A 25155-nucleotide genomic window follows, 5' to 3' on the forward strand; every position below is an offset into this window, starting at 1 on the left:
GATATAATAATTATCATTATACGATTATAAATATTTTAATACTATATTTATCTTACATTGAGTAGCTTATTTCCTACTATGTATATTGTATGCAAATGATTACGGTATAACGGAAAAGTGAAAACTCACAAAAATCATATTGATCTCATTATACAAAGTTATCAATTAAAATCGCTATATACAATAATAATCCCGTATTTCATTAACAAACAACAACCATCTACCGTTTAATGTGAATATGCAATTTTGTTGTTGTTGTGTTTTTGTTATTTTTTATTGGCTTATTTTTTACATTGATATTTATAAAGATCAAATATCATCATTTGTTGGAAAAAAGTACTTATTTCATTAATATGAAGTATTGTTGTTTTTGTTTGGGCATAAAATATGTTAATGGGTGCAATTGTAATTGAAATATATAAAATGTAGGAGATGTGTGGTGGTCTAAATTAATTGTTTTTAAATAAATCATTAAATGTTATAATTTTATATGGATTTTTTTTTTTCATTTTTATTACAAGATTTATTTGTATGTTCTTTATAGCTGTGATTTTATTGGTTGTATATATGAATTGCATATTTTATATGCATTTTCTATGACATTTTACTTTTTTTTTTGTTTCATTTTACATTTTATTATTTACACATCGGTTCTCCTTTTTTATTGTTTGATGATTATTAAATGGTATTTTCAAGCCAACCAGGAAAAATAATATAAAAGGACCTAAATTTATATTTTTTAAATGTAGCCTTAATGATGTCAAGGCTTTTCCGGGAGGATATCATGTGACAATGTACATCTTCTTCGGCTAAAAATGTGAATATAAAAACCTCAAATATTCAAAAAAAGAGAGGGACGCTTGCATGGGAACTCTATCAGAAAAGGTGTCTACAATAAAGAAGACTCTACGAGGAGGTATTTTTTCCTCTTCAAAATGACATAATGTAAATTCTATTCAAAACTACCGTAAAACTTGTAAGGACCTACATTGAAATTATTTGATTATTTAAATCTACATTTTCCAAACGACTTCTATGCTGATATCTGAAATGACAAATTGAATAATGTACATATGACTTTAACTACACCTAAAATGGAACGACCTCTTTATCAATTTTTTTTTATATCAAGACCAAACTATTACACTTTTGCGATTGAAGGACTTCAGGGACCAAATCAAATAGTCTGGGAAATTTTACTTAAAAAAGAAGCCGGTTCCCATATAAAGATACATGTGTCATAGCAAGGACTTCTATTGGAAAATTTCAGCGATGTAGTCTTCTAACCACTTCAGAAACCGAAGTGCCGAACAACAGTTTCATCAGAATTCTATTCTGATCCTTAATATACACAAATTTCCATTTCACGGTGGAGGGAACACAAATACGAATGACAACTATACATAAATATAATCTGTTGGTAGAAATCTATAGATTTGTTATGAATACAATGGACCCACCGAAATAATAAGGGGAAAAGCTAACTTCCAAATTACCTATTTTGACCAGATTTGTTTTTAATATTCTATTTTGAAAATATCTTCCATAGGTTCTCCACGGATGGAAATCATTCTAACACCCTTTTCGATATAACATTTGTCATTTGAAACCTATCAACTTCCCAACATACAAATTTCCCATTTTGTTTCATTACGCTCCATTTATGTTTACATATTACTATAAAATAATTTTCAAATACCATCCGACATAATCGGCATAATTATAAATTTCGCCCATTAAAAATAGTTTAATAGGTAATTTGAGCACTTCATTTATTTACTTTTTTTCGGTTTTTACTAAAACACGAATTACTAAACATAATTTGTAAATCGAAAAAAAAATAAATAAAGCAAATTCCCAGAATTTCTAAAAATTTAAATACTACCGATATTAAAAAACAGACACAACATATTTTTAATAGTTTTACGAGGCATTTTCAGTTGAGTGAGTTATTTACATATTTTTTGGTATAGAGAAACAACAATATGCATTTTATACGAAAAATGTATACGATATTGTTTTTATTCCATGCTCAAATAACGAGTTTATCAAAATGAATGTGTTAATTATAACACAATTGCAACAAATGTTTGGCGCGCAAAATTTCTTGTTTTTGCTGGCGGATATTTTTAAATTGCTATTGAAATGGTTTATGAAATGTTTACAGTTGTAAAATTTTATTATTACCTATTATTTTTGAATTTAGCTGAATTTTTATTAGAATTTAATATGGTAGCGAATACCAACAAAAATTAGAGTTTTATGATGTACTTTTGTGTATGTGTGGCCTACGAACTGAATATAATACCTTGTTTACAATAATATCTTTTTACGAAACCTTTCAAATTGCTCTTTTGAAATATAACTCTCTAATTAAAGAGTGAAACAGGAAATATCACAAATTTTACAATAGTGTTAATGCGGTCCATTAACATTATTTTCTAACAACTTAACTATAAACACACCAGATTTAAGACTGCCGCACTAAAGTACTAAACTTCACCTAACTTTTTCTTTATCCTTGTGTATTTACATTTTAATTATGATACGCCAGGGTAATTCATTTTCTACATAATTTACTGTGATACAGTTTTTAATGCTGCAATTACATCAGCCACAAAAAAAAAACGAAAGTATACAGTGGTTTTGGTACACATCTTAATAGGACTTAAAACGTGCGCCATGTACCACAAATATTAGATAGCTTTTTGTGAAGGAAGAAATCTCAAAACACATATTTTTAGTGTGTTACCTACTTTCCCCCTTCATAAAACCTTCACATTAGAATATTTAAAACATAACTTCTCAAAATCTATCAGAAGTTTGCTTTTCATGAAAATACTAACAAAGATTTATTGGAAAATTTATCAAATATAAAGGATTTTATGTATATACAAGACCTTCGAACATTTTTAGAATATATTCTATATCGTCAGCAAATATTTTAATATGTTTGGGTGTCATTTATCCATATAATAATAAATTATTCTGGTATCATTATTGCGCCAAAATTTCTCAATTTTGAACAGAAATAGAGATATTGGACATAGTTTACGGCTAACCACATCTGCTCATATGACGACGAATCATGGATTAGCAGGATAACTATACCGCAGGTACCCAAACCGAAAAACGGGGATTTAAGTAATGGGAATGTTTTGATAATTATGATTTTTCGTAGTAGGGTTGTTGGGTCAGTAACTATATCATCTGAAGTCTTTCTCCACTGCATTTCCCAGACCAGCTTTAAATGGGTCAGTGAAGTCTATATGTCGGATTCGATCAATTTTGGTCCTCATCATTCTACATAATTACTCTATTCGACAATTGCGGATCGCAAATTGCCGAATTTAATCCAAATTCACTTTATGAGAAACATTTTTAACCGTCTTTATTAATCTCATCATAATTAAGGCTTGGGATGTTAATTCTGCATTAAAGGTAGGATTGGAACACGACTTGTTTCTTGACAGCAGGTGTAGGGTATTCAATCTGTATAAGATTCGCTATATATGATCAAACTATGTTGAAGATATTATATTTATATATAAAAAAAAATACTTTTAATAAAAAAGATAGTTGTAGTCTGTGTCTGTATAAAAATCTCAATTAATAAAAAAGTGGACTTATTGCCTTTTCACGTTAAGCCAGCGATATGACGATTAGCCATGCTCGTGTATTGAAATCGCGCAGGAGCTCGCAATATTAAAGATAGACATTTTATACATTCAATTCTACAGCTCATAGGATTTTTGGAAATATATAGATATTTATGGTTATATTTGTGGTTATATAACCATAAATCAATGATAACCATAAATATATATTATGGTTATATATTTATGGTTATCATTGACCCTTAAAAGGTATATTAAATGCGCACAACATAGAGGAATTTTTCTACATAGGCCTTGTAGGAATATTGCAATACAACATAGGCACAAATTTTGTAGATCCTCATTATGTTATTTGACATTTAACTCCTCAAACTCAAACATACGAATATTTTCTGTTAACCTTAACAAAATTTCGTACAATTTCTCCATTTTGGAACCACAGTTACTGTCTAACCAAAAGAAAAAAGTTCTCCCGCCATTTAATCTGGCTGTGATACTTTACACAAATTAATTACCCTAACTTTTAGCTAAACTTAGTTTTGCTTTACTTGGCATACTTTATATGAATTATTTCAACTTTACAAAATCTCCGGATTCCCCCATTCAACTCTAAATGAGAACCGGGTAATTTGTTCTATGTTCATGATGGCGAAGGTTGGAAAGAAACCCCACCCTGCACACAAAATCACAAAGAAATTAACAGGAAAAAGTTCCCAGTTTGGGTTACACGTTTCCCATTATTTCGTTGTTGTAGCTGTTGTTCGAGGAGGAGTTGTTGCTTGTATTTTACATGCGAACGCATGGTGTTTTCGAAAATCCTTTTTGTTAGTTTATTACCTGCAATTTTGTCTTAACTGCCGCTGTTTTTTCTGTTTTTTGCCGTTGTTCATCTACAGCTTTATGTGCCGTTTTTTTATGTAGATGTCTTCCTTGTTTTTTGTGTTATACTATTGCATTTTTTCCTGGTTGGCTCAAAAAGCACGAAAAGAAGTAGAAGAACATGAAAACAGAGAATCCTTTGTTGTTTTGTTTCCTTTTTTGGTTGTATTTCTTTGCTATGTATTTTTTCGTTAAGTTGCTATGTTGTAAGATCACCCGCCCTCTTTTTGGTACCCAGTCCAAATACAAAATAAAAAGGAGAACGAAAAAAACATATTTATAAAAATGAACCCAACCAGCCAGCCAAACACTGACTGGCAGGCAATAAAGTTAGAAAAGTAGAGAACCGTTAAGATATACTGATGCCACGGCTCCTGCTGTTGCTGCCACTGCTGCTGTTACATATAACACCATCACCACGTACAACATTGGGGTTTATAGCTGCAACAGCAGTCTGTTGTAGTTGTCGTAATTTTTAGCCTTTCATCTAAGGATACTTGAACGACAGGACATCAGGCGGGAAATGTTTGTTGTTGCTGTAGCTTTATTACTGATAGCTGCTATGTTACAGGCCGTTGATGTGACTGTTGCAACCACAACATTAGAAACAGCTGTAGACTTATTCTGCTTCTTGCTATCGGTTAGTGTTGAGGTCCTTGAAATTGGTCCTGGTGGTGGCCGTGGTGATGATGCTGATGCCACTGCTGCGGATGATAAGACCTGTTTAGTTGATATTACTTTTGTAACAGCAGGTTGCCTCGTTTTATGTTGCTTGGCGGCCGACAATGCCGAGGCCGAGGTTGATGGTGGCAACACTAAAGTTCGGGTTATTGTTGTGGTTGCCGTGGCAGCGATTGTTGTAGACATCAAATGTTGTAAACAACATGTTAAAATGGTAAATAACATGCAACATATACTAAAATAGAAATTGCTGCTATGCATTTTACTTGAATTGTGTTGCATGGCGGCCGGATGTTCACCTGAAAATAGAACAAGAAGAAGAAGAGAAAAAGTGGCGATTTGAAAAAAGTTGTTGCTACAAGTTTGTTTTTGTTGTTTTTTATTAGGCCAGTCAGGTTGTAGCAATTTGTTTTGTTAACTGCTTGGTGTGTGTATGTTTATGTAAGTGTGTTTAACGACTAAAGTTCTAGTTGGAGAGATTATTGTTATTGCTCTTTTTGTGACCATTGGTGTTTTGTTGTTATCACTTCCAAACAAACCATGGTTAAAAACAGTTTGAAATAAGTGCTTATATATTCTGGAGGGTTTAAATGGGAGAGGAAGTAATCTGGCAGATATTAAAGGGTTGGGAACTGCCACATTTCAGCAGATAGCCACACATATTATGACGATTTTCAAAATATTTTGTTTTCAATATTTTGATTGATATGATGCGATTGTTCTTGAATAAAATATTCTTAACAAGTTCATGCTTACAGCTTAAAAAATATCTAATAAAAAGTCAGCCTTAAAATTCATATTAGATGTTTATTAGATTTAGGAAAATCATAAGTCCCTTGAGGTATACAAAAAAAAAACATTATGTATGGCCATCAAAGGCCTTGTGATGACATTTTTACGAAATTCGCCACTTATAGAACGACCACATATCTTGAGAAATATTATTTAAATATCCACACCTGTAATCATATTGGACCTCAAGAAATATTCTTTAAAAAAATCCTCTCCTGTGTCTATGATGTATTGGACGTCAAGAAATATTCTTTAAAAAATTAATAGTAATTTAGAAATGTTCTTAAAAAAATCCACCTCTGTGCCTATGATGGGCCTTGGGAAAATCAACGACTCTTGTTTTAATGGTCCTTTAGAAATGTTCTTAAAAAATCCACTTCTGTGGCTATGGTGGTCTTCGAGAAATATTCTTTAACAATCCACTTCTCTGCCTCTAGTTTTAATGGCCCTTGAGAAATATTTTTTTTAAATCCCCTCCTGTGGCTATTATTGATCTTGAGAAATATTTTTAAAAAATCGACGCCTTTTCTAATTGTCCTTGATAAATATTTTTGAAAAATGTACGTCTCGTTTTCTGATGGCCCTTGAGAAATATTTTTTTAAATATATGTTTCCTTTTCTGATGGCCCTTAAGAAATATATTTTAAAAATTTACGCCTCTTTTTCTGATGGCCCTTGATAAATATTTTTTTAAAAATCTATGTCCCCTTTTCTGATGGCCCTTGAGAAATATTTTTTTAAAATTCTACGCCTCCTTTTATGATGGCCTTTGAAAAATATTTTTTATAAATCTACTCCTATTGTTCTCATGGCTCTTGAGAAAAAATTTTCAAGAAACCCACGCCTGTAGCTATGATGACCCTTGAGACCCAACCCCCCATAAAAATCCATTTTAGTTCTTATGAGGGTTCTTGCGAATTATTCTTTAAAAAATCACACATGTGTACTTTGATGGGCCTTGTGAAATGTCCTGTCGTCAAACTTCCTAGTTTCTTCCACATTCCCACATAACAAATAGTTTATACTCAAAAATACATAAATCGCAAAAGTAAAATACTGAAAACAATACAAATACACATACACAATAAGCCGAATTAATAAGAAATTGATACTTAACTTTAACAATGACAACAGCAGCAGCAACAACAACAAACAAGAAAATAAACTTTTTCTATTATCTTTCTAGGGAAAAATAACCAAAGTTTGGCATTGGAAGTTTTCTTTCATTTTGAGTATTGACAGAAATTGTATGTAAATCAAAATAATCAAAGTTTTAAATTAATATCCAAAAACGAAAAGTTTTCAATGGAAATTGAAAAGCAATAACAAGAAATGATAAAAGGATTCTACTACATGCCCAGATGCAACTGTCACCCTTAGCAAAATAAACAAAAACTAATATCCTGACAAGAGAGTCAGCACTGCAGGTGGTTATGGTGGCTCAATACGTAATAGTGTTTTTTTATTATTTTTTGTTTTCAAATTATAATCAGCAATGTGGTTGAATCTTTTCAATGTTGTTGTCGTTGTTTGTTAACAAACTATCATCATCAGTGCCAGTGTCATGAAACATAAAAATGATATTTGTTGGCCCTAAGCAAATTATGTGTTAATTTTTTTTCTGGGTAACAACTAAAAAGGACACCCAACCAAACAAACAAACAATGACCTCTTTCAAAATCATCAACAGCATCATCATCGTCGTCATCATCTTCTTCAACAGCTATGACATTGGTTAAGAGAAAATGACAACAACTTCAGACAGCATCATTGCTTTCATCGGTGTTTTATTTAAGGCTTGAAGGCTTCAAAACAGGATTTAATATTTATGTTGCCGAAACATAGGGTAAGAGAGAGATAGAGTAGGCAAGGAAAATTAAGTAACATAGTACACGAATGCTTTACAAGCACAGATACTCACTCGCACAACCTTTTTTCTACTAAACGTTTGACCCTTCTGGAAAATGTTTCACTTACATAGAAACCAAAACTTAACAACAACAAGAAAAAATGCAAACGAACAAAAAACAAAAAAAAACTTAGCAAATTGTTTCAAAGATGAAAACATGAAATAATACCGGATTCCATAAATGACAGTGGAGGATTAGTGCCAGATGTTTTTTAATCAGTACTGAGAATTTTGTTGCTATTGTTTAAAAATCCGATGTTTAAAAATCCATTCTCTTCATATTAAATTTACCTTCTGTTACCTCCCAGAAGGAGTGCAACGATGGGTCCCATTTTATAGGTTTATAAATTAATTAATGGATTAAATCGGTTAATTCATTCGCCTAACAAATTTTGGCATTTGTGACCAAAGAAATTTACAGAATATGATCACGATGATTGAAACGAAACATGGAACCATTCGTTTCCATGGAACGAAACATGGAACCATTCGTATTGTACACGATCCAAATTTGATCATGTGGGGACTTTTCCTTTTGAGCAACGTAGCATGTCAATTATGAGCTTTTCGTAAAATCGAACAAATAAGAACACGAATCATATATATCAGAAATATGTATAATAGCCCCTAATTATTGAAACTTCAAAAAGTAAACTTCAAAATATAAACCCCTGTAAGTCCGACGCCCTAAAAAATTTTATTCAATAAACATTATTGTGATCGAACTGTTACTCTCCCACTGTGCCCAGCAACCGATTCGACCAAAGACCTTGTTAGCAAAATTGTTTGCTTGCTCTGCACATTGCTGTTACCACTTATGTTTGTAGTTGTCGTTGTTATTGTTGTTGTGCTGGTTGGCATAGCCTCAGTCATTGCTGATGATTTTGTTGGCCAAAGTGAAACACATGTTATTGCATGGCTTTAATGTTGATGCTACACTGAGAACACAACAAAAACAACAATAGCCTGAAGGCATTTTTCTTTAACAAATGTGTTCAACAAAAAGGTGCTGGAGTGTATGTGTGTATATATCTGTGTGCGTGTGTGTGTGTATACGTTTAGTTTTTAGTTGCATTTATGATAAAGTCAAAAAGAATGGTTATGTGCAAAAAATAAGGCTTAAAGGAAAAACTTACGCAAAGCCTGATAGTAAGAAAGCAAAATATGAAATTTTTTTCATTTAAAAGAATTAAACAAAGTCATATGGGGTGTTCAGGGAAGAAAATCACTGTGCGACCTGATATTGAGGGTATACGATTTCCTCCACTTATATATAGAATACAATTATATATTGTATTGGCATACATATTTAAATATAAGTTGTTTGTGTATTAGTGCCAATCTAATTATTTTTTTTTTTTGCTCATTAATATTTCACATTTACAAAGAGAATGAGGTACAAGTGTCACTTCTGTGTTCAAACCATCTATAATATATTTCTACTAAAATTTATGCATTTAAATCAGTTTCCATTGTTGGGAATATATGCATTGAATTTCTCATATATTTTGCCCCCAAACAAATTCATTGTCCTTCTCTTGTTATTCATTTATGTGAAAACACTTAGATATGTGTATGTATGAACATACACAGACACACTCTTCTCTAAACAAAAGAATAAAGTTATCATCTATGGCACAAGGTGATCGACCATTTAAGCACCCCATGTCATTATGATTGTCGTTGTTGTTGTTCTTGTAGTGTTTTTACTACTTCTATGAATATCAAAACTAAATACCCCCCTCAACCACACACTCGCACATACAAACAAACACTCATTTATGCATCCTTGAATTTATAATGAAAAATACAGTTGTTAGATGGAAGCCAACATCTATCTACCACCTTACAAATAAATGCATTGTTATCTCTCTTCTAAATGACAGATTTTCGTATTTTATGAATAATGCTGGAAGCAGAATGTGTTATTGTTGTTTTTTTTCTGTTTCTATCCTGATCTTCTTCATACAAATATTATGGAAATTATGTAGACATCCGGGCAACAGACATTGAAATTATTAAAAATTGTATATGCTTTTTTTTGAAGTGCAATATTTGTTTGCAATTGCATAAATACAGCGGTCGGCATATATATTCTGACTAATATTATTACGAGTAAATATTTTGTATTTTTTAACATAGCTCAGCCTTTGTAAAAATACACGTAATGAAGGGGATAAAGTGATTAAAAAAATAGTATAGGTCCTTACCCTTAGGATTTTTATTCTTTGAGTCTTTAATCTAACACGTTGAAAATACAAAGGCCTCTGAAGCATAAATTCAAAACAAAATTTCGAATTATTTCCGAATAATTTCCGAATAATTTGTATGCATTTAAAGAACCTAATCAGCAATGTCCCGACGTTAGCCGTTAGACTCAAGAGTTTTTCCTTTCTTCAAGAGAAGATCTTCAGTATGTTTGCTAACTACGATGTATATCAAAATTTTGAGGGGTGGAAAATTCTTGTGGGAAAGAAAGCGAGTATATATGGGAAGTATATGAGGAACTCTAAAGGATTAGTTCGCAATAGGACAAGTTTTTGATGTAGCTGGTAACTCTAAAGTTCATGAAGAAAAAAATTTATATATTTTGACATCGCATGTCTTCGGTCATGTCGAATGGGGAATATTTTTGTAAAACTAATTCCACTTCGAGTTAATGCGCGTCTTTTTCGCTCTTATTAAAGCGTAATCTGAATACCATACCATTTTAGATAGAGCCTCCAAAAATTTAAATACCGCCAGACTAGATTTTGCACAAATATTCTACCAAAATTTCGTTCATTTATTTTATAAAAACAATGGATCGATAGTCATCGACATCGATTTTTAGCATAATTTTCCACTTTTCCTCGACTTTTGCGTAAAGGTCCCAATCCATTTAAGGTATTTTTGATGTAGATCACATGGTGGAGTGTATACAAATTTCGACCCGGCAGAACCTAGTTTACATTTTACATTTTAAATACTGTATCATTGTTTTTGTTCCTCATTACTTTTTTGATCAATTCGAAATAAAATAAATTGCAATACAAAGTATATTTACCTTACAATTGCATTCTCTATATATGAAGTGATTCAGCCGAACAGTTTTGAAAATGTAAAAAAAAAAATTGACTCTGACGTTAACCAACTCTTTGATAAGTAAACAAGTAATAACATTTTTTATTTCTACCTGTTCTTCAGATGCAAACAAAATAACAGCATATATCATTTATCAATGCCCAGAAAATTTTCAGCGAATTCAAGGTATATTTATTATATAATAAAATATTGTTATATATCCATCAATCAAAACAACAACATGATGAATAGTATTTCCCTAGAAATTGTTTTGCATATTGCGACCTTGTGTTTGAAATCGATGATAGAGCACAAAGTTTTTTTTGGCAAGAAAAAAATTGTTTTAACTTTTTTTCTCTCACCAAAGAATGAACATTCTGCTGAAAATCCCATACCAAATTCCTAAATCCCCTCTTGACAACATAAAAACAAATATTAAAGCGAAAATAAACAAATTTACAAGTTTTATGATCCAGCAAGAAAATTCAATATATACCTATATTTTTTTTACGAAAATAAATTGAATAAGCTGGAAGAAAAAGAAAAAATATTATACCTTGATGATTTTAATTAAATAACTTTCGTCAGGACTGTTTTTTACTTTTATTTAAAAAATAAGACAATCATCTTATTTTTTTCATTCTCATCATTAAATTGGACTCAGACATTTCACAATTATTAATGAAGATAGTAACAAATGTAAATGATGCTTTACGCTTTTACTTTGGAAATTTCCATTAAAAGAAAATCAGATTTTCATGAAAAAGGTGGACAGTATTTTTTTGGGCATCCATGGAAGACTTTATTTCTGTTGGGGTCTCATAATATATACCGTATCTATTATGAGATCTCTCTACTCATGTGTTCAATTCTCTATGCAACTTGTATTAAGTAAAGTTTTTCAAAATCCTCCTTTTTTCCTCAAATGTTTTTTTTTCTGGCCATACCAATTTCTTTATTACAACCACTTAATAATATTAGTTCCGTTCCAGAACCTAAAAGAATCTACTCATTTTACAAGTTTTGCAGCTTGTTACCCAAAACCCGTTCCTGAACCCCCAAAACAAGTGAAACATTGAACTAAATTTAAGAGAACACAAAACAAAATGGCGTTCTCTTTGTGAAGTTTTTACTCGAAAAATTTGTCCGAGTAAAAATGGTAAACAGGAATGCCAACTTCTGATTGGCTGTTATGTTATTGTTGAAGTATTGCCATCTAGTTTTGGCATATTTACTAGATTTGCGTTCTCGAACTATTCAAATTACTTTGTACTCTGAAAGCGATTTTGAAATGTTTCTCTTTTACTAGCATTATTATCAATGGTGGGCAAAATTTATTAAATTTATTATTTTTAAAGCATAAAAAATATCCCAGGAAGTTAAAAAAATAAATTCATTAAAACAATTTCGGAAAAAAATTTATTAATATTTATTTTTGTTTTAACATCAAAAAATGTAAAGAGAACCCATCAACGCTGGTGTGCAAGTCTGCCCAACTATGATTACTATTAAAAAAGTACTGGAACAGACCAATTATTAACCATACAAAAGTTTTTTGTTTAAAAATAGCATTTTAATTAAAAAAATGTCATTACTGAAAATTTGTTTAATTATAATTCAGTCTTTTGTTTTTGTTGTTTTACACTTACCACTGCCCTTATAATTCGATCAAATTTATAAAGAAAAGCAATATCTCGCATTTACACTTACCTATGATTACATGAACATAGACACTTGATGACTTGGCTATCGTGGGTACACAAGTATAATTTCCCGTATCACTGGGCATGGCACGACGTATTTTCAATCTATTAAATTAAGATGAACAGAAAAATAAAAAAATATATAAAAAACAATATTAAAATTAATTAAATGTCAATTCGAACGCAGGTCATTTGCAGCGAACGATAATGAAGGAAATTTACGCACCTTGATGTCAGGCCATCGGACCAGTCGTTTTCCATGGTAATGCGATTCCCACTATCAATTTCATTTTGATTTGTGGACATGTCAATTATTTCCAGACCTGGGGCAAAAGAGAGAGAAAAAAGAACAAACCAAAATAAATTAAAATTTATTTAATGATATCAGCGAGGAGTGTGGGATTTGAAGCGTTGAGAGCCATGGTGGCTTAAGTGGGTAAAATGTGAGTTGGTTTCCCGTTCTTTAGTTAAGAATTCTCGGTTCATTTTGCAAAACTCTGATCAAAAGAAATCTATGTCAATTTAGGTATGTCAGACAGAATTTCCTTTGAATTTGGATCACAATACAGATCTCAATATTTGAAATATTTAAGATATTGGGTTTTTGCAAATAAGTTTATAGGGCACGTTTTGGACTAGATCCCAAATAAATATACTGTTACATTTTCGGTTTTTCATAAAAACGATTTTAAAACGTAGGAACTGTAATTTGGCATTTCTGATTCTGGAATATAGAGAATAGGAAAAAAATTCAGTATTAGTCAGTACTCGATAAAGCCCGCCACATAAAGTTCACGGCCCTATATATATTTCGGGTGTGAAAAACTCCTCCCAGCATATAATGACCTGGTATATATTCCAGGTGAAGTGCATGTGATTTGGCATTCCGCGTTCTCTGTCGGATAAAAACTGCGAAGAAAATTATGTATAAACTATATAAACTTCCCAATGACAAAAGGACATTTTTACATATTTTGTTTTTTATTCTGTGTTATGACTTACTATAACTCTTATGGTCCAGATTAAATAAATGTAACAAATTATTTTTAAAAAAGTAGATTTTTCTCTTAACCAAATGTGATTACATTGGTCACAATAAACCACAATTAAATTAACGCATTCATTATCTCTAGCCAAAATGAGTGGCAGTTAGTGGGACTCGCTGTTCAACCCCAAACACAATTCCAGTGAAAGTGTGTCTCTGTTCATTTTTTTCGTTTTGTGATTTTGTAACCAGCCATCTGTAGTATGTCGTAAAAATTGTGTGTGCATTTAAAAAAGTGTATGCGGGTGACTTTGTTTAATTGCATATTTTCACTGACTGTGCGTCCCTCTGTCACTGGGTCTGTATATCACTTTCTGTCTGTGGGTTTATTTAATTTTTTATTCAACTTTTTTTTATTTGTAACATTAAGTGGATCAAAGGACAAACGAGCCGTCCACTTAAGCAATGAGTAAATGGTACTTTATGATACAGTGCTTCTTCTTTTTTTTGTTTTTTTTGAAAAAATTACCTTTATACCAAAATATATTGCCCAATTCATGGGGTCCTTGCATAATTTTACAGGTTAAATTTATGTCACTGCCACTTTTCACATACAAATCAGTGGGTCCAATAATGTTGGCCTTGAGTTCTGTAAAGAGAGAGAAATGAAAAAAAACGAATATAAAATACATAAAAATGGCCATGAATATAAGAGAGGATCACATACAATTGCTTTATGTTAAATTAACAACATAAATAAAACATTTAAACCAAACGAAATTACAAAAAATGAAATAAATAAAATCTGTTTTTATGTGAAATGAAATATATTCATAGAAAGCATGTGAAATGTAATTACAACCCCCATTTTTGAGAATATCTCTTACAAAGCCTGTGTATATTTTTTCAATATTAATTTTATTTGAAATTAATCAGACACCCAATTCTTAATGACTTTACAGGACATTGGCTGCAATGCTGCTTTTTATAGAATTGGTTGCAACTTAAGTGTTTCCGTTTCGGTACGTCCCAATTATCGACTTTCGACAAATTGGCCGAGTCTAGCTCCGAAGTCTTCCTTTCAACAGATTTTTAGTAGAATTGTGAAAATCCCCCTTCCGATAATTTGATTAAGCTTGAGAGAGTAGTTGTTCTGGGTTCAAATCCCAGCGAGGGTGGAAAATTTTGTCAACAAGTTTTTTTCGAAAATTTCTAAAAAGAAACATATAACCCTGTCTAGAAATAACCAAAATCTGCATTTACGTCTACACATGAGAATAACACAAAATAGAACAGGAAGGTAAGAGCGATATCTAAGGAAAATTGCTACCCAACCAGTGTAAAGAATTCAAGAAGTCGTTATATCCAGACAACGATAGTTGGCAGTCCAATCACCTAGGGCAGCAGACCTATCATCTAGTTAGCCGGAGTAAAACAATGATTAACGAAACAAACACAAGTAATGTTATAAACTAGGCAATGTTATAAACTAGAATCCTTTAATATAAAATAATGGACATTCTATAAATTTATAGCATCAGACTTCACACATTATGAGATTCTTTGTTATTCAATAAGGAGCCATCCTTCTTCCCAATTCAAATTGAATAACCTTAACTTAATTTTATAGAAAATATCGATTACAAGAAAACATATGACAATATCAATTTACATCGCTTGAAACCTAGCATAAGAAATTTATAAAATATGAAAAAAAACATATTTTCTATGATCTGATAAAAAATATTGATGTTTAAACACATTGGAATATAGATTTTGAAATTCCCATGGCACACACACACACACGTCTGAAATATACCCAATCACCAATCAACGTAAAAAATACACAATAAGGAAAGAAAATAAATTCCATTCTCTATTTTAAGCCTTTTTCCCTAAGAATGGAAATAAGAAAAATTTGTAAAGAAATGAAAAATACTAAGCTTTTTTTCTTCAAATAAAGAATTTACATATAATCTGTAAATGAAAAGGAAAAAATCTAAGAAAAATTTAGTATTAGAAATTCAATACATTTTTATGTTTGAATGTTTACTTTCAAGAAAACATGAGCTTTCGAAAATAATTCATATGAATATACACTTAAATTATAGCAAATCCAATACAAATAATATATTTTTAATAACATCGTTAAAATATATACTCGTTATCTATAGTTTCCATGGAAAGTTTTTTTAAGTATTGTGGTATTAAATATACAAAAGAGGAACTGAAGAATTATGGTTTCTTTTATCATCTGAAATTTGAATTTTCCTTAAAATGTGTTTTCTCTTTTCCTTGGTTTGTCTGTGTGCGTGTCTGTGCAATTTGAGTTTCAGTTTATTTGTGCATGCTTTTCCTCTTTTTTTTTTTTTTGCTGTTGCGAGAGCATTGAATGCAGTCATTTCTCTTCACTTCCGTTTTTGGCTGTGTTTCGGCTTGTTATGTTGTTCCAACTTCTTCTTTTTTTACCTGTGTTAGTGACATTAACTGAAATTTATGTGTTGCCGCATACGAGAAAAGGAAGCAATAACTTTAGACACACACAAAAATAGCAACAACAAAAGCCGAAAAACGCACACAGATGAAAATGGAGAGAAATTTAATCTCACATCAAAGGGAATAGTCGGAATAAAATACTGACCACTACAAACAAAAAACAAGTTTAAAAGAGGGATTCCATTTGTCTAGGAGCATGTTCTAGATATTTAATATTTTTTATAATTTTGACATATTTCCGTGTTTTAATATATTTTTATTTAAAATTCAGATAGTTTTATAAAAAAAACTTCACCTACAATTGTCAAATTGATACACCATCAGCCATTGGTCTTTATTGGAATTTATCTAAACAAAAATATATCACCTTATAAGTTCTCATAATCTGTGTAATTGTTGATAAATTTTCTATTTGAAAACTACGAAATAATATTCTTAAAAAACTCATATAGATTAAACAAACAAAATATTTCCATAACTGACGAACTACTAAAAAACTGGACTATTTGAATGAATAGAAGCGCAGTAAGAAGAAAACATAATAATTGAAATATATAAAGAATTTTCCATTGTGTTTGAAATATGCCAAAGAGTAATTTTCAGATTTATTTCACAAGAAAAAAAAAACGTACAACGATGTTGAACAATCAACAAAAAAGTGTTCCATTTTGATTTATTTTACAGAACTGTTTCTTTATTCTTCTTTCGAAACTATGGTAACACATTTCTTTAGGCTTCTTTCTTTAGGACAAAAATCGGAGCATTCATATTTGACTTGGAAAACAACATGTACTGCACATTCACACTGAGGGATTTCCCTTGTTTTCGTTCAACAGAAATTGTTTCATTTTAACAATTGTTATGGAAAGCAAACAAAACGTATCGCATCCATCATACGCATTGTATTTCATATACATATGAAAAAACATGTGCCTAAAAGCGTTACGATATTTTTTTTCATCAGCTTACATTTGTCTTGAAGGTAAACACTTGAGTAATTCTGTGAAATATTTCTTGGCAATTGTTTTTTGTTTTTCCTAAGGATTGAATTTATGATTTTATTGCGATTGCTTTTATCCTAGAGATTACAGTCCGATGAAGCAATGATCTACTAAAAATAAATCTACCAATGAAAATATTTGATCGTATTTTATATACAAGCGGCTGCAGATATGATTATTAGCATTCTTCAGAAAATGCATTGAAGACTTCAATAGAAGAAAAACTGGCAGAAAAATACTTTCTAATGTTATTTTTTCTATGTTTGTTGCCTTCTTTAGAGATATACTTCTGACTTCCCATAGAAGAATACTTTGTGATGTATAAAATAATACTTTGTGATGTATAAAATAATACTTTGTGATCTATAATATAATAATTTCCTATCCCTTTGAAGACTCCCTGTTTTTTTTTTCATAAAAAAAAAGATTTCTTTATGATATTCTGATTTTTCAAAGAAGGCGGGTCTTCAACAAACGAATATATTCTGGTCTATGAACAAAATATACATTGCAAATAAGAACGAGATTCTTCAAGGGAAGGACAGATGTTGTCTATAATAACAGGAAGGATTTTAAATACCTTCTGATCTTCTATAGAAAAATATCATATGAGTTTATATAGGATAATACCTTCTGCTGCTGTATATTGATTTATAGCTTCTAATTTCACACGTTACGAGACATTGTATTAATCAATAGATGATGACTTCCGATCTTATATAGAATATCTGGCATGGTCTTATGGTATTCTGCGGGCCTTCTGTAGAAAAAATAGCTTTTTGTCATTTCTGAATCATCCTTTTTGGCCTTCTATAGAGTAACATATTTTGGGATTTAAATAAAGAATTTAAACAAAATCTAGTCTTCTGCACAACCTTGTAGTTTTTTTTGTAGAAGAATACCTTCTGCTCTTCAAAATAACACAAAATAAGTAAGGCAGGGTAGAGCGCTACCTAGAAAAAATTGCAATTTTAAATAAGCAAGGACTTCAACCACTGTACAGAATTCAAGAAGGCGTTCTATCTAGGCAACGATAGATGGCTTCCCAATTACCTAGGACAAGCTGCAGCAGACCAAGTTAGCTGGAGCAAAACAACAAAGATGAACGAAACAAAAAGAAAAAACTAATTGAGTAAGGTGACGATGATCTGTGGAAGACCTATGCTCCCAAGGAGAGTAACATGAGAAAAATGAAGGCCGTGCATCTGTGCAGCATTCGTAAAAATGGGTTTCAAGTTTTGAGGAGCCCATCGTCTCCGTTTGGTTTACAGAAATCTTTTAATTTTCGACAAAAGATTGTCATTTGAAGTTTATACCTTCTGGTTTTATATGGAACTATAGAATAAGAATTTTTCGTCTTTCAGCTTATTTATAAAAGCGCCTAGACCGACAGACCGCCTGTAAAACACATGGATTCCAGGTTCCACCTATGAACGCTTACCACCCCTATTGTCTAACGTGGGAGAAAACAAGCGCGTATTAATACCTGTTTCACTTTTTCACCACCCACCTCTTCTCGCCTATAAAGATTTAGATTAATCTTGAAAAGTAAAATCCTTAACATCAGCTTATATATAAATACTGTCTGAGGTCCAGTATGTCTTTTACGGTTGTTTCAAATTAATTAAAAAGCAGAATTCAGTTTTTGGTAACCGGAATGTTGGGGTCCCCTTAAGATTCCCTGAGTCCTCTAATTTCACTTCCATTCGTCCATTAAAATTTAATTCCGACTATCGTATATAAACTTTTTTTCACCTCTTGAATAAAGACTCCTGTTATACCTAATATATGGATTGCCCAGATTTCAGTTCATTTTTAAATAATGTCTTCTGTTTGTAAATAATATATATAAATAAACTACTAGCTTCAGCTCGTCTTTAATGACTCCCACCTTAGCTCTATTAGGAATCTAGCTATCTATAAACACTCTATTTAGTTCGTCAATTAAAGACTTCGTTCAGTTCGTCTATGAATCCTCCCTACAGATCGTCTATAGAAGATACCCTTCGTTCTATAGAAAACTTCCTTCGGGTCGTCTACTATTTGTATTTCCCAGACTAGAGTTCATTTTTAAATAATGTCTTCAGTTGATAAAAAAAGACGCTCTGAGTTCTTGGCTGTATAGTAAGATTCCAAGCTTCAGATTGTCTACTTCTTTTTGGTCAACTTCTTCTGCATAACTAGAAAGGTTCTTCTATTAGCTTTACTAACTGATAAATATTTTATTCTTCTATTTTCAGATGAATCGGTTGAAACCCTGTAAATCGAAACTTTTACAACAAATTTAAATTTGCAGGTGAGATTCACTCTTTTTGTAGTTAAAACCACATCTTTATAATTTCTTAATTTAAAAATAATTAAACGATTTTCAATATAACATAAATATTTGCCAATTATTTCGGCTCCAGGGAGTCTAATATTTCAAACATATTCCTCATATTATTATTAGTTAAATTAAACTACACGTGTGAATGGAAGTGAAATCATGCACATCAATTATTCCTACATACATATATATGTCGTGGACTCAGAGAAATATTTACCATTAATCTTGAGCAAAAAAAATCTGCCTTTAACAAATTTTATTCATTAATTTTCGATAAGTAATTTGCAAACGTGTTTTTCGTTTTCACGTGTCACAAACTAAAAACCTCCCCCCACCTCACTCACTCCCCACAAATCTTTTCATGTGGCGCGGGGAAATTACATTGGATGTTGTTGTGGTTGTTGTTTACATGAAATATATTTAATTAATTGACAAATCAAATAAATAAAATTCAATTTGTAAAAGTCATTTACAACAACCAATTCGCAAACAAATTCCCATGAATTTATGGCAAGCAAGAGCAGAGCAGCCGAGCAAACGTTGCTGGTTTCCGTATTCTTTAAAAAATGATCTTTGTGTCGACTCCATGAAAGAAATATTGTGTGATTCGTAACAAATGAAATGAACGGAGAATGTACGATGAATGACTGATTTTGCTGTCGTTCTGACTGCAAAAAACGTCGAAAATAAATGAAAACTGTCACTTACATTAACCTTAAGAACAAGTCCCAAAAGATCTGCTTTGCAACCAGCCAAAAACCACCACAGACACCATTACCATGGCTGCCAACAACAACAGCAATTGGAACAGCCAATAACAAGAAAAGCATTCATTTCTAATGTGAATCATTAAGAATTCTTCCCTTGACATGATTGAAAAAAAAAACTGAAAACAAATCACAAGAAGTGAAAAGTTGAAACTACTCTTCCACCTACCCACAGAGACAATAATTAGAACAGACAATGGTTGAGGGTGTCTCTCTGAAATCATAGAATAGTTTGTTCATTTAATAATAGAGGACAATTTTTGTGTGGGAGTAGTTTGGAAATTATAATAAAAACATGCCAAAAAACTAATTTTGTAAAAAAAAAATATTATCTGGGTACGGTTTCTTGAGTGAAATATTGGACGTAATTGGTATATTAGATTGAAAATTATGAATTAATATTTCATTGAAAATTCTCTACACGGTAATTAAAGGATTTTTTTATTTAACAATTTCGTTATTTTTATTTAAAAAAACACACACACATCAATGTCATCATTGATGTGTATTGATGTCCATAAATAAGCTGACCTCCATCAAAACCAACACATTGACACAAGCTTTCATAGATTACTATCAAAGACATATAGGATTTATTATTACAGAATGACAGTGTCCTTAGAATGATGCCTGCCAGTGACGCTAATAATCCATATAAATGCAATCAAGACCAACGTTATTGTCTAATTTTTGTCCCGCATTAATTCGAAACAGTTTTTTTCCTTTTAGAGATGTTGTCTTTGTCTACGTCATTCACAGAGTAAATGAACGTCTAACTGTCACAATCATAATTTGCATATAAATTGGACTTTAGTAAAAATATTCATAATCGCATAACGCACAGGGCACACACACACACATCGACATAATCAAGGGTAGCAGGACTATTTTCTATTTTTATTTCCTTTAATATTGCAATATGTTGATATTGTGTAGGCGTCTAAAACAACAGAAGACTAAATAAATAAATAAAAATGTAGTAAAATCCTATGGGACACTGCGTTCGTGGAATTGTTTATAATATTATTTTTGTAGAATTGCGAAGTAACTTAAATGAAAGGAAACAATGTAGCAGTTCTTTGAAATGTCCTCTGCTTCAGTTCGTCTAAACAGTTTTTCTTTCCTAAGCTGGTCTGTAATGTGTCCTTTCAGATATTTTCCATTCTTTCTCTTCTAGAAGTAATAGTTTCAGCTCCACTCTAAATATCTCTTTTAGGTCAGAGTTCTCACCTAAAAAAAATCCTTTCAGCTCGTCTATAAAAGACTGTCCTTAGATTGGATATAAAATATCATATTCTAGAGGACGACTTCCGATCTTCTATTGAATACTTGTTATGATCTTCTGGTATTCTATGAAAGAAAATAATCTGGTCATCTATGGAGGAATACAGATGAACATCAAGAGGATAACATCAGACCTTTTGTAGAATACAATAGTTGTTTGTCTTCTTTGAATAGAATAATATATTTTGGGATTTCATAACAGAAGATAATCTAATCTACGACAGAAAAAAAACATGAAAAAATAGAATAAGACGTTCTGCTCTTTTATATAAAAAAATCTTTTGGTTTTCTATAGCTCTCTTCTTCTATAAAAACAAGAACCATTCAATTTTCATGCATCCATAAAGCTTATTTATATCTTGTATCAGCCATCCTTGGAAGCTTCCCTTGGCTGATCTATAATGAAACCTGCTAGAGTATAATTTCCAATCATATTTTTTCAATCTTTTCCTTCTATCAGTCCTTAGATTGGCTATAAAATACCCTATTCTGCTCTCGTATAAAGCTAGGAGTCTTTACAGACTGGACTGAGTCCTTTTAAAGACTTCCACCTTCAGCTCGTCTATAACTATGAAGAATCCTAGTTTTTCATTTAGCTCAATTGAAGACTCTCTTCAGATCGTCTATAGAAGACTCCCTTCAGCCTTTCTATATGAATCCCTTCAGCAAGTATATAAAAGACTGCCTTTATCTCGTCTATCAAAGACTACCTTCCGCTCGTCTATCACGGACTGCCTTCAGATCGTCTATCAAAGAGTCCCTTCAGCTCGCCTATCAAAGAGTCCCTTCTGCTCATCTATCAAAGACTCCCTTCAGCTTTTTTTATGTTTTGAGTGTATAAATATTCCTCGATCTGTAGCTTGTCTTTTTATTACAAGTTTTGTTAGTACAATTTTTTTACCAAAAATTCAGAACATTACTATAATTACTAATGTCCTTATTTGTTGACAAACCTTCACATATATATGTAACAGGAAAAAAACTTCCGCCCATTTTGAAATAATAATATACATATGAATTTCCTTTTCAACGAAATCATTTCATTTGCTAAAATATGAGACATTTTGGGGTCTGTACAATGACACATATATGTACACTCATTGAACATAGTAATCCAAACGGAGTCCCACTACCAACACCCCTCCACCATTCCATGATGCTCCGTTAACAAATCAACATTTCCTTTACACTTCATTCGAATGGAGCGCTGTTTAATTCCGCACCATGTTTTCATACCACAAAACATGATTGGCATTTTGCTGCAAGCTATGAGGGGACGAAAGTGAAAATAAAATGGGAGTTCCGTTTTAATTTGCCATTCGTAAACATTTCATTGCCCTGTTTTTTTTTAAATAATTTAATAAAATTTAATGTGTCATCCAGATATAATTTAACAGAAATTCGGATCTGAAAAAAAAATCGGTTATTTTTAACGTGAAAAAACAACACTTCCCTCCTACGCACAAAATTGTGACATCAATTCAAAAAGGAAAGAAGTCATCAGTGGGGTATATTTTACTTTTTAATGACACTCAGACTTGCTAAAATTATTTAATATTATCACAGCAGCAGCAAAAAGCTACCTCCGATCATTCTCCCTCATCCCAAGTCCTTTGGGGCTTTTTAAATGGGGAAATGAATGAGTACAGTGTTTGTGTTTATGGAGTAAACACTTGCAGGTTTCATTATGACGGTTTGTTCTTCTTCTTATTTTCCCATTTTTTTAATATACACTACTAAAAGAGAGAGTGTGTGTGTATTGGTGATTGTCAGTATTTTAACGCCATCTGAATTGTTTTTTGTTTATACTGTCACTTCTTTTTCATTACCAGGGGCCAGTTATGTCCCCCCCTCAACAACAGCAACAACAAATACGATGATGATAACTGTTCCATATAATGAAATTATGTTTTAACACAAAGGCAGGAGGAAAAAAGACCATCAACTTCTGTGAAATACTTTCACCATTGGTGGCGAAAAGATATAAAAAACAAACTTGAACTAGTAAATGTATACTTTTTTGGGAGAATATTAAAAATGGAAAATATTTTTTGACCATATATTTTTTTTTTATAAAAGTGTACAGGTTTTAACTGCTGATATTATGAACTGTATTTAATACGCCAAACAGCATTTGCAATGTAGTCATTTCGAGTTCGACTTTGGCAAAGGTAATTTCCAATAATAATAAAAATATATGGACTGCACTTACTTTCGAACAAAATGAAGAAAACTAATTTAAAAAATGAAAACCTGGGGTTTGTTTCAGTTTTCTTTTCATTTACTTGAAGAGGAAACTGATAGTTAATGTAGCAAGAGAATATGGACATTCAAGGATTAATTAGCTAGCTAAGCTATATGGCGTAGAATGGTAGGAGTATAGGGCTAGATATTTAGTTATATTTTTTAAGGAGAGATTTGTATGTCTTCTAGTGGATTGTGGATTTTAAGGCGTGCGTTTTTTGGAAAAACGATTACTATTTTTTAAGATTTGGATTTTACGAATTGTTTTAAACATGTATATTTAAGAATATTATTTTGAAGGCGTGTATTTTTAGGAAAATTTCTTAATGCGATAATTTTTAGAATATTTTGGGAAGCATGGAATTTCCGAATATTTTTTAAGGCGTGGATTTTTTCACGTTTGGTTTTCAAAATAATTTTAAGGCGTGGAATTTTAATATAAGATTTTTTGTTATGTTTTTTTAAGATTTTCAAGGGATGGATTTTTAAGACTTGGATTATTAACAATATTTTTTAAGACGTAATTTTTTTAGATTTTTTTTAAGGTGTGGATTATAAATATTATAAATATTTTTAAGGCGTGTATATTTAGGAATACATTTGATGTCGTAGGTTTTTAAAAACATTTTTAAGGAGTAGTTTTTCAATAAAATTGTTTTAATCGTGGATTTTTAGAAAATATTTTTTAGGGGATACTTTTTTTGTGGATACTTAAGGAAATTTTTTTAAGGCGTAAATGTTTAAGAAGATTTTTAAGGTGTAGATTTTCCAAATATTTGGTGAAGTTTTTTAAGAATACTTATAAGGTGTGGATATAAATATTTTAAGAATATATTTGAAGTCGTTATTCTTTATGAATATATCTATAAGGCGCGGATCTTTTGGTATGATTTTGTTGCGAGGTATGTCTTTAAAAGCGAATATTTTTACGAATATAACTTTAAAATTTGGATATATTGTATATATGCTTTTTGATAACATTGTCGGAAATATCATACAGTCTCTCTGAAATGAAATTCTCTTTAGGTCTAGTTCCCTTAAAATCCGAAGACTTTTATTTAATATTACAAGTCTTTGGCTATGTGTCAAGATTTAAATTACCAAATATGGATAAAATTCAAGTCATTTAAATATTATTTGTAAATTGGATATTACCAACATTTGATTGCATTAATTTATCCATATATGTGTTTGTGTGTTTGCTATGAATAGGTCATGCATAACTAATCTCTCAATTATTATCATAAATTTCTTTGTCTTTCATCTTTAGACAAATAAAATATATAAACATTTAATGAAGCATACGTGTCTGTGAAGATAAATATATGTGTGTTAAAGAAATATATGGAAAGGAAAAAACGAATATATATGAGCTATTTGTCTATGATTTAATTAAAATCTTCTATAT

The 25155-nt window shown here is 31.2% G+C and overlaps 1 protein-coding gene across 1 annotated transcript in view; it reads right to left on the bottom strand.

Moving 5' to 3' along the window:
* Nucleotides 1–4979: 4979 nt before the first annotated feature.
* Nucleotides 4980–25155, bottom strand: part of LOC133327328 (uncharacterized) — a 32215-nt gene continuing 12039 nt past the window's right edge. The window contains exons 3-6 of the mRNA XM_061535891.1: nucleotides 14159–14278; nucleotides 12871–12967; nucleotides 12652–12749; nucleotides 4980–5476 (exon numbers count right to left, since the gene is read on the bottom strand). Coding sequence (XP_061391875.1) covers nucleotides 4980–5476; nucleotides 12652–12749; nucleotides 12871–12967; nucleotides 14159–14278 — 812 coding nt within the window. The remainder of the gene's footprint in view (nucleotides 5477–12651; nucleotides 12750–12870; nucleotides 12968–14158; nucleotides 14279–25155) is intronic.

The sequence above is a fragment of the Musca vetustissima genome, unplaced genomic scaffold (assembly GCF_032173495.1).
Source record: "Musca vetustissima isolate MV318-11 ecotype Yass unplaced genomic scaffold, APGP_CSIRO_Mvet_v1 utg16415, whole genome shotgun sequence".
Taxonomy (NCBI): domain Eukaryota; kingdom Metazoa; phylum Arthropoda; class Insecta; order Diptera; family Muscidae; genus Musca; species Musca vetustissima.